The following is a 12018-nucleotide window of genomic DNA, read 5'->3' as shown; positions in this document are numbered from 1 at the left end:
AATATTTTTAACATTTTTTATCCGAGTGTCTGTCTGTCCTGTTAAGACCCCTTCTTCTCACAAATGGGTTGACGTATATTTTGCCTGTATCAACATCGATAACAGGCAAAAATAGCAGAGATTTCCGATTTCTAGTATGGGTATACATAATTAAATAAACATAATTAAGTATACATATTTAAGTTTGCACGGAACACTCGCTGTGCCAATACTACTCGCACTTATTCACATTTTTTAACGGTGCTGTATGCCCTGCTTAGTGACACTGGATATCTTTTGAAAACAAGATAATGGTTTTATTTGTTACTGTTTGCAGTGCCATTTTTCTCAAGCGAAAGAAAGAAATGGGGTAAATAAATTCAGTCAGCCCTCTGTTTCAGTACCGTTATGTGATGTTTTTGTCAATGCATCCTCAGGATACTTTTTTAGCTCTGGAACGATATCGCTATGTCTCCTGATTTAATGCAAGAGTTGTTGATAGTGGGAGTGATAGCGGTTTAAGTCTCAAAAAGCGAGGACTACTATTCCATAACATAAAGTCTTGCTGGCGCGGCGGAAATCAGAATGCCGGGAAGAGTTCTGGGGGACGCAAGGCTGCATTCTTGTGATGTGTCCAGGAGCACGGATGAAGAAAGGAAGTCCCAAGCGGCACGTATGTTTAACGCGCAACTCGGAGAAGACTGCGTATAAAAAGCATTGAAAGTTTCAGTTAGAGCTTAAACTGGAACGAAGATGTTAAAGCAGGGTTCAAAAAAGAGCGGCTCGCCGTTGTGCCGGTAGTGAATTTGACGGCGCTTTTCCTTGCAAGCGTCGACGATGACTTGAAATGAATGACAAACTGATCGTAAAAAAGACACGCAGTATATCCGAAGAGATCCTTATACTAAGTATTATTTTTCATCGACTGAGTTTGTAGCTGCTGATATTTACCACATTTTTACGTAACAAGCCACTGTACAGTGTGCGCTGAAGGGTATGCAACGTACCAGAGTTATTTTATCCACTTCTCAATCCATTTGAGGATGGCACACGCGAAGAAAGTGTATCTCGAATCTCTGTGGCTATACGACGGCAGTCACTGCACGAGATGAATGTTCGAGGATGTAATGAATGATACATTGACTCACATCGGAACGAGAGCTGTCAGAATGCTGAGAGTAAGGCTGTCGAACATGTACAACAGCTTTCTTGCTGCCCCTCCCATTGGAGTTCGGTGAGCATTTCTATTCCGCTTCTAAGTGTATAATGATCGACACCCTTGTTAATAATCAATCACAACCATCTGCTTCTAGTGAATACTATATACTTGGCATTCTATAACGTTCCAGAAGGAACGGTTGCGCACCAACAGCCGCGCGGAGTGGCCACGTGGTTTGAGGCGCCGTGTCACGGATTGGGCGGCCTCCTTCGGCGGAGATTAGAATCCTCTCACGGGCATGGGTGTGTATGTGTTGTTCTTAGCATAAATTAGTTTCAGTTAGTTTAAGTAGTGCGTAACTCTAGGGACCGATGACCTCAGCAGTTTGGTCCCTTAGGAATACACACACATTTGAACATTCCGCACCAAGAGGCGGAGAGTCCCCATGAAGATGACGGTCGAGATGCAGTTCCTGTGTCGGAGAAAGTGTACGTCGTTGGAGAAATGTGGGCTTGATTAAGTTTTTGTGATGGACCGTGAGTAGAGGAAGTGTTTGCGTAAAGGTGGAAGAAGTTTTGTGTTTTATAAGTGAAGCGTCGAAAGTTCTAAATGGAAAGGAGAATCGTGGGATATTACATGAGGGACAGCCACTGACGCCACGTGGAAGCTTCAATATTATCAGGGTCACTGTCGTCTTCATTAGATACCTGAAGAAGTCTCGCTTTTAGCGAGTGAGATAATGAGACAGTTAAATCTTCTTGAGTATAATTTTGCAAGATGAATCCTCTCACTGTAGCTAGACAGAATGGGTGCTGCGAAACTGTGTGAGAAAGACTAGAGACCATTTACTTGTCCCTAGTACTAATAAACTATGTTCCAACTGACTGATGTCCGCTCCCGGTAGGTGAGTGGTGCCGGCACGGTGGCCCAGCGTGTTCGGTCAGAGGGTTAGGTGCCCTCTGTAATAAAAAACTGAGTTAATCGATCAACAACGAACTTAAATGGATGTCTTACGACGTACGCCCCGAGCAGATGCAACAAACAGAAGCGAACAAAATGAAATAAAAACAAAAAAATGTGGTCAGCGCGACAGAATGTCAATCCTCAGGGCCCGGGTTCGATTCCCGGCTGGGTCGGACATTTGCTCCGCTCAGCGACTGGGTGTTGCGTTGTCTTAATCATCATTATTTCATCCCCATCGACGTGCAAGTCGCCAAAGTGGCGTCAGATCGAAAGATTTGCAGCCGGCGAACTGTCTACCCGACGGGAGGCTCTAGTCACATGACATTTATTTTGACTTTTTATCGTTCCAATAAAGTCGTTAATACAGGTGACTCCACAAAAGCATAGGAAGAAATGCATACGTCGGTTCAGGCACACAGTTGAGTTCATTAGCCGCCTACGTATCTGGATGTATTCACCATCGTTTTCTTTTACTCGTCCGATTTCCGGCAATAAACATTTCAAATAACCAGGGAGTGGTTATTCTACTGACGAATTTCTATTTAAAACGTGCTAGAGAGTAAAAGAAACTGTTTTTAAGTGTAGTTGCACGAGTAGAACTAAGTTCATTAATGTTCACACTAATCAGGTGTACATATCCTATAAGCTGACTACACCATCTCGATAAAAAGAAACATTCAGATCATCTATGGAACATGTAACTAACTAAATAACTAACTATCTCTGTGTGCGTGTGTGTGTGCTAGAGAGTAAAAGAAACTGTTTTTAAGTGTAGTTGCACGAGTAGAACTAAGTTCATTAATGTTCACACTAATCAGGTGTACATATCCTATAAGCTGACTACACCATCTCGATAAAAAGAAACATTCAGATCATCTATGGAACATGTAACTAACTAAATAACTAACTATCTCTGTGTGCCTGTGTGTGTGTGTGTGTGTGTGTGTGTGTGTGTGTGTGTGTGTGTGTGTGTGTGTGCGTGAGTCTGTCTTCCGTTAACCGAACGTGGTAAAGATCCCACAGCTACAACCGCGGGTGGAGATGGTTACGAATGTCCAAAACCGACAAGTGGAAAAGACAGATCTGAATCTGCTACAAAGATGTCATTCCCCTTTGGATAGTATCAGTATGTCTTATTCGCTCAAGGGCATGAGTGGTTTTTCGAAAAGGGGAAAACTACGAAAGTGTGAACATAAAACTAAACATACATGTATGAATTTTGGGAAAACTCATCCAGCCCCTTATAGCAACGACTTACGAAAGTAGCTTGTTATCCAACATTGACACTGTAAGAATTGAAATCAAAAAAATAGTCCTGAGGTACAGCAACATCCCAATGTGCACTGGTATAATCGACGCTATCAGTCCTCCAAAAGGTATTAAGAAGGCAATGAAATTTATAATTTCTCGTTCTTCGAGCACCAAGCGTCTTAAGAAAGGAGCTGGTAGTGCAGGATGACCACGGAAATTGACAGTGGCTTTAGTTAAGGAACAATCCCAACATTCGTCTCAAGTGATTTAGCAAAACTACATAATATAGGGGGATGTAAATTTCAGTTGCACTCTTCTCAAGCACGAATCAAATGTCTTTAGTCACTGTTACGCTTTGGTCAGTCTCCAGCGGAATGTAAACTCCACTGACACTATTCGAGAAATTAAAATTTCTGTTCAGGACTAGGCCTAAAACACATTATGAATACCTTTGAGTCTGTGTGAGTGACGACAACGCCCGTACCACGGCACGTCGAAAACAGGAGGTGCGCGACGCAAACCGCGCGTACCAGGCGCTTTTATCAAACACGTGGTTTCACAGATTGCGCTGCCTACAGTACTGAGACTCAATCGTTTGGTGTTCTATTGACATATTCTGCTGCCCCCTCCCCGTCCGTGGAGGAATTTTACTGGAACTGTTTTCGATGGGAGTTCTGTTTTCCCCCTTGATGTGCTGCAGACCTTTTCGCTCACACATGCCAACAGTATTTCCAGATATTAAAACGTGAGTTGCAACACGCGAGTTTTCCAACATCGGCTATTGCAGTAGGCAATTAAAAAGTTGTCATTACATTCAAATTTTACATTAACTAGTCGCTAATCGACGATATATATTCATAACTAACGGAGCGTTTCGTAAGGTCTAATTTATAGTGCTTTGATATGGAATAATTTCCACCAAGGTTTGGGCTTGTATAGAAAATCATAGAGATTACTATTTGTGTGTTTGTTCTCATTATACGTTCACGACAGGTGAAGACCTGTCTTACAGTCGCGGTCCAACGCACAGTTTTAATTTGTGTTTCATTTCCCACTTTTATCAATTATTCTGGTCCTGAGCAGCTTACGCAATCGACACAGACCAGTGCTGAGATTTCACTGTTGTGTTATCTAACTTCCTTCTAAAGATATGGCTCCCTTCACCAGCTGAGTTCTTGTGGTGACTCCACTGTAGTCTTGTGACTTTAACACGAACAATTCTCCTTTTCGACTCTGAATTGCATGATGAATGGCTAACGGGTCCAGGGTTTACTCCCTTTCTGTGCTATTTAGAAATAGCCCTACGACTTACAGATGATTTACCAGTAAGTAATCAATCTAAAATCCATATGTATGTCGCTGAAATATCAAACTATGCCCCCTCCCCAAATTTTTCGCGCCTGCCGCTACACTAGGTACCATGATCCTAACATTCATCTACTACACTGCTCGGATTGTGTAAAAAACTGATGCATTATTATCACGATTCTAATTACATCTGTACGATCTCCACATTAGCTAAATCTCTACGAACTGTGACTGGTACGGTGCAGTACTGCACAAACCGATATTTAAGTTGTTGATGTAGGGTCATAAATGAGACGCACAATATGTTGGGGTGATAAATTCTCCTATTGCGTTGCAATTATGGAAGCAGTAGGAGGGCTAGGGTAACTCGAAAGCACTGACACTGCAATCGAAGGGAGCACCATCAACAATTTCAAAAAACTAGTCCAAATGGCTCTGAGCACTATGGGACTTAGCTTCTGAGGTCATCAGTCCCCTAGAACTTAGAACTACTTAAACCTAACTAACCTAAGGACATCACACACATCTATGCCCGAGGCAGGATTCGAACCTGCGACCGTAGCGGTCACGCGGTTCCAGACTGTAGCGCCTGGCCACTCCGGCCGGCTCAACAATTTCGTGGAGGCTCATCCGATAATACTATCTGCACCAATCAATACCTAGCTACCTGCGTGAGTGGTACTATGCAGTATGTACTCCGACCAGAGTACGCCAATGAAAAATTCTTCCAATACCAGGATTCAATCCTGAAGTCTCTGTAATAGGTGATTAACCGATCACGGTGACGGATGTGAGTCTCTGTTAGATTTCAGTAGTCTTAAATATTTGTATTCTGAAGGCATATTTTTGCAGCATTGCTTTTTTGTGTGCAGCAGAAATCGTTGGCATAATGAAGGTCTATGAAGAAAAATTCGTAGAAATATTGTCGTTGTGACTGTCAGTTTATAAAAGAGAACTCAGGATATAATGATATCGCACGCTTCGGCAGCCGTAATCAGTGCAAATAATATTTCTTTAGTTATATGTCATAACACTTAATAATATTATCACATTTAGATCAGCGTTATAGATTGGCTTCGTCGACGGGGCAAGGTATGTTTACGGGTGTATGAGTTATGGCGTAGAAATCTCCAACAGTAAGGTAGCAACATACAGGGGAGAGGCAAAATAATGTAACGGTGCTAGTAATGGGATGGTTATGTTTGACAGTCAACAACGCAGGTAAGGCAAGTGTCGCGCTGCGACTGTGTGTTCAGCCCGGACAAGGCATCGGTGCAGGCTGTTTATGAGTAGTGCACACTTTGTATTTCCATTCAGAGGCCGAGGTCGACGTGCAATGAATGACATAACAGAATTCCAAAGAGGGCAAATTGTGGGGACCCGATTAGATGGAGAATCAGTAACCAAGACAGCAAACTTAATGTTTCGAGAGCAATTGTTAAACAGCCATGACAGCCTACACAAAATATGGTAAGACATCATCGTGTAAACGTAATAATGGGCGCAAATCAAAACTAAATGACAGAGACTGTCGTATGCTTGCACGAATTGTGTCAAAACAGCACAAAGCTACAGCGGCTAAAGTGACTGCAGAGCTCAATAGCCATCTTCGAGATCTCGATCCTAACGACAACTGTCCGCCGAGAACTCCATAAAGCGAATATTCATAGACGAACTCCTATTCCAAAACCATTAGTGATGACAACCAACGCAAAGGAGCGTAAAATAAGGTGTCAGGAGCATAAATCTTGGACGGCTGATCAATGTAAACACGTCATATGGTCCGACGAGTCAACGTTTTCGTTATTTCTAAAATCGGGGCAGAGTTACGTCTGGAGAATGCCGAAAGAAGCCTGCAATGCTGATTGCTTGATTTTAACGGTTAAGCATGGAGGTGGAAATATGGTGATGTGGGCAGCCATATCATGGTATTCTGCTGGTCCCGTCATTACTCTCAAAGTCCGTATTAGCCGGCCGCGGTGGTCTAGCGGTTCTAGGCTCTCAGTCCGGAACCGCGCGACTGCTACGGTCGCAGGTTCGAATCCTGCCTCGGGCGTGGATGTGTGTGATGTCCTTAGGTTAGTTAGGTTTAAGTAGTTCTAAGTTCTAGGGGACTGATCACCACAGATGTTTAGTCCCATAGTGCTCAGAGCCATTTGAACCATTTGAAGTCCGTATTACAGCCAACGATTGTGTGAACATTTTAAGTGATCAGGGGCATCCCGTGATTCAAATGTTGTTCCCATCAATGATGTCATATTTCAGGACGATAATGCACCCATTCACGCAGCCAGGACAATACAATCGTGGTATGAGGAGCATGCATCTGAACTGCAGCGTCCTCCCTGGACAGCACAGTCCCCGGACTTGAACATTAGCGAACCCTTGTGGGCGGTATTGCAGCGCAGACTCCGGAGCAGATTTGAGCCTCTCTGGTCACTACAGGAGTTAGAAGAGGTTCTGATTGAAGAGCGTCATAACATTCCAATGGAGACTATACAGCCATTGTATGTCAGTATTCCAAGAAGAAGCGCAGCTGTTTTAAGGGCAAATGGGGATCCAACCCCTCATTAATAAACCATTCCCAAGTAAGTACAGGTGTTCACATTATTTTGCCTATCCCCTGTATTTTGTGCAGCTGATGACCCACAGCTCGTAGGTATTTTAAAAAAGGTCGAGTTTCAGAACCACTAAGAGTTGCTGATAAATAAATCTTTATTAACTACCGATTTCGATCACCTAATAGCATAAATAAGTGACTACATCGCACTTTAATTTTGTCTAAAGACTACCGGTTTCTGTACCAAGTACCACCATCAGGCCATCCTACATAAAAAACATCGCAGTACATACCTAAAATATTTTTCAGGGAACATTTGCACTTTGCTCTATGGTAGCTAACGCGTGGTATAGAGTACAGGCTTAAAATGTAGTGAGTGCCTTAACCATGGCGCGCAGTCGTCAAGTTCGTTTATCCAGGTATATGTGTCATACCAAAAGGAAAGGTCAGTGCTATGTTTTAAACAGAAGCAAACTGCGGCCAGAAGTAATATGAGTGCCCCCTACGTAGAAAGGATCTTTTTTTATTTCTTGAAAAAGAAATGCAATATAATGGACGTCTAAAAACAAAAATCGCATAAAATACGGAATGTAAGGATATAAGTAATTAAATATAATGAAAAGATTGCATCTTTTCCTACATTATGTTTTAACTACGTTCAGTGATTTCTTTTATGGGAGGGTGGCCTGATGAAGGTATTTGGTGCCAAACGGGTAGTCAATAGACAAAATAAAATTAACATTATTTGCACTGCAGCAAATCATTTTTTTCTGATTGTGTGGCTGCTGTTATAACCAATAGTATGTTGGGAATACGCATCAAATCATATTCAGGAATTACACAGTTATTTGCGATAATCTATATGGCAACGTTCGTACTGCAATGAAAAATAAAATAAAAACCATCCTGTGTCTCTTCTGTCAAAAGTAAATTGCATCATGGTGTTGACCCTCGTCTTCTTCATTGAAGATATTTGTAATCTCTTTTCACTAGACGAACACTGACCAGGATCTGAAGAGACGATTTCAACTGCATTAATCAACGAAATACAGGTATAAACTTGAATAATTATTTTATTTAAATGAGAGTGAGGTTTTTTTGCGCCAGAAAAGCAAGTCTGTATGAGACAAATCTAGTTATATGACGCTTGTGTGGGTCTCACAAGATTACAGAGTAAAAATACATTGAGTTTTGGTGATTTTAGTGCTGTTGTGAGCTGCCGTCTGGCGCACCGCCCGGATATTTACTCCGCTGTCTGCCGAAATTTGGTCCCCCAGGTTGAGACACAAAGCCATGCTCGAGCGCAACATATTACAAGCATTTAAATGTCTTGTCTACCAAACAGAATGTGTACAAAAACTTAGATCTTGTTATAGACCTTTTCTCGCTCATGATGCTTTACTATATGATTTTTCACCGACACAGGGAATTCTGAACAGCTGCATCATATAATAGCATGTCATGAGTTTCTTTTACTGACTGCGGCAAAGAATCATTTGCAACAGGAACTAACGGACTGTGTACTTACCTATCAAGAGAGCAGCCAGCAGGACAATGAACGTAGCGGGGCCCATGGCCGCAAGTGGTACAGTTACTGTATCATGCTGAAACAAACGAAATACTTTAATTATCTCTGGTGTATTAATTACATCATTTCATTCAAAACACTATTTCATTGTCACTGCTCATCGAATCTACAATGTTTGCCGCAGAGGGACTATTTGTTCTGGCATCGAGGAAAATTAAACAACATGAGAATCAGAAAGGTATCACAATACCCAGTAAAGTTCGGGAAAGATACATGGAACACCGTTCCTACACCCTTACAGAGTACTGTCTCGACACCGGTCATTATGTGCGGTATGACAATGTCGAAATCTAGCATAGACTTCAGCTGTTTGGGACTCGGTTGTGTAAGAAGCAGTTGACATTCGTTTGGTGAAGAATTTAACTAACAGGAATAGCAGTTTAAGACTAGGCAATTAGTGATATTCAGATTTCCCTTTGAGAAACTCGCAAAGACGTCGCTATAGCGCAGCTGATGATACACTGATAGCCCAGCATGTAGAATAATTATAGTAAATCAAAAATCATTACAAAAATTGTGTGTTTATGTAAATATGCGGTACGCGCGCATGAAATCTTGTGAGAGGCCCGTATCGGATGCTACTGAAAGTCGATAACTGATCATGCTGTCGTTGATATTGCACGTGACATCAAAATGAAGTCACGTTTGCGGGAATACGAGCATTACCCCAGGTTGGATCGACCGCACAGTCAAAGATTCAATTTATGTATGCTCTTTGCCGCCGATCAGCGTCTCTGGCGCTAGTGCATCTGTGGCGGCATACGCAGTAGCGCTGTCCAGATGTTTAAAAGCACGAAGGAATGGATTAGTCATTTAGCTTTTTTCATGACCCACAAATCATATTTGCGGCATTTCGACTCAGTTTTACAGTTATAGCACACTTCCTCAGCGAAAAATTTGCATCGTGTTAACTATTTACATGATTCTTAACTTACGGTTTTTTTTCTTTTTTTTCTTCCTTGCACACAGTGATATACACTTAACTAAGTTCAGTCTCTCACTCCACTTTTTACATAATCATACACGCATTTTTTCTGCATAATAGGAGATGTTCCCAAGCAGATGCAATTTCGTGATGATTTCTCCTTCTAACATTATATTTAGGGATGCTATCGTGGTTTTCGAACTGGACTGATTGATTGTTGACAACAAAATTTCATAAAGCAGCAACCGTAAGGAGACGCAGTTGTTAGTACGCCAATCTGTTTAAAGAGCTGACTTCAAAAGGTTCCACATGTTATTATTATCACACATTTCGCCGCAAGGAGTACTTATATCATTAGTGACGAGTTATCTCAGAATATGATGCCATAGGTCATTAGAGAATGAATATAGGAAAAGTAAGTTAAGTTTTTGACATTTTCATCATCAAAATCTGATACTTTACGTAATATAACACAAAAGCTGCAGAGGTTAAATTTTAAAATGGTGCAGAATGTGTGACGTCTAGTTCAGCTTTTTACGTATGAATATAGAATATTCTGTTCCACTGAGCAACGTAGGCACTTGCTTTATTTCTAGTGGTGTAGTCAAGCTTGGTGTAGCTGTATTTTATATATTCTGTATTCAGTGACAGCACATTCTCAGAGAAAAAGTTATTAATTTTCAAGAACATATTATTTACGTTGTCATATTTTGAAGCCACTCCATTATTATTCGTTATAATATTTGTTTTATCAGGAAAAAGAACTAGTTCTTCCTCTTGGACATATGGTGGAACATTATTTATATATAACAAGAACAACATCGAATCTAATATCGAATTCTGTGGTTTCAGTTGGTGAAAAATTGTTCCACAGATGGAATTTTACGTCATAGCATTCGAGTTTGTCCACAAACTGCACCACTATCTTAAAAAGCTGCTTAAATTAACATTATTACGCATATCACGTTGATATTGCGCAAGTTCTACCAACACACCAAAAAGAAAATTATCTTGGTTTTAGTGCCGTCTCTGTGTCAGGCAGAAAAGTTTCTATGTTTTTCTCGGATAGACCCACCTGACAAAAAGCGTGAAGCACCCAGAAGATCGAATTTCAAAGAAATTACGGACATGCACATATCAACGGCAGTTACGTAAATGATCAGAATTGCAATTCTCTGTGAAAGATTAAATTGCTATCAGAGCGCATTAGTGTTATTCATGTTTATTGTTGTTACCAGGACTGGTAGGGTATGTAAGGAGCATGAACAGTATCGCTGTGCAGAACTCAGAGATGATGCCTATTCGTCTGCGATAACGTTATCAACACCTGACAGAATTTCACCAGTTAGTCGAATCCTGCAATAACCAGATTTGTGGGTCATTCCAGTGTGCAGTGGTCTGATGATGGACTGCGTGAGAAAGTGAGGTCAGGTATACTCGTGTTCAACGTTGCAGCTGAACACGTCTGATTAGTATTAGGCAGGATCGCCGTTTTGTTTACCAAGCACGTCGTAACATCCTCGCATCTACGCCTGTTATCCGAGAACAAGTAGTGGATTCACTGCAACATATTTTGTTATGGTGCACCGCTGTTCGGAGACTAGAGTAGCCAGACAAGGGAACCACCATACCATGCGTAGGCTGTTAACATCTCAACACAAGCGGCTGCGTCTAGAGTTCTGCCGTGGTTTGGTGCATGGAATGCTAATGAATGGCTTCCGATTGTGGTCAGCGATGAACTGCGGTTTTGCACTACCCCGGATGACCATCAGTGACGGGTATGGCGGCGGCCTGGACTAAGGTCCAGTTCAAATCAAATGGCTCCAAGCGCTATGGGACTTAACATCTGAGGTAACCAGTCCCCTAGACTTAGAACTACTTAAACCTAACTAACCTAAGAACATCACACACATCCATGGCCGAGGCAGGATTCGAACCTGCGACCGTAGCAGCACCGCGGTTCCGTACTGAAGCACCTATAACCGCTAGGTCACGGCGGCCGGCCCTGAGCTCCAATTCTTCCAATGTTGTGGAGAGGCACAGCGGTGTTACTCCTGACGTCGAGGAATAACATGTCATCGGATATGACTTCTTGGTAAGGCTGGCAGTGATTAAGGGAACTCTGACGGTATGCGTTATGGATATCCTGCACCATCTTGTGTTAAATTTCATGCGACAGTATCATGGTGCCATTTTTCGACACAACACTCCTCCACGTATGGCACTGTCTACGTGATGATGAGTTACTCCTGTCGAAAGTAAGATTCGTACATCTGTCCCCGACA

At 41.9% G+C, this 12018-nt stretch overlaps 1 protein-coding gene across 1 annotated transcript in view; it reads right to left on the bottom strand.

Moving 5' to 3' along the window:
- Positions 1–12018, bottom strand: part of LOC124613575 (protein piccolo-like) — a 208379-nt gene that overhangs the window by 99836 nt on the left and 96525 nt on the right. The window contains exon 2 of the mRNA XM_047142289.1: positions 8749–8824. Within this exon, the coding sequence (XP_046998245.1) occupies positions 8749–8794 (46 nt within the window). The 5' untranslated portion in view covers positions 8795–8824. The remainder of the gene's footprint in view (positions 1–8748; positions 8825–12018) is intronic.

This window comes from Schistocerca americana, chromosome 4 (genome assembly GCF_021461395.2).
Source record: "Schistocerca americana isolate TAMUIC-IGC-003095 chromosome 4, iqSchAmer2.1, whole genome shotgun sequence".
Lineage (NCBI taxonomy): Eukaryota > Metazoa > Arthropoda > Insecta > Orthoptera > Acrididae > Schistocerca > Schistocerca americana.
The sequence above is the reverse complement of the archived record's forward strand: the minus strand, read 5'-3'. Positions and strand labels throughout refer to the sequence as shown.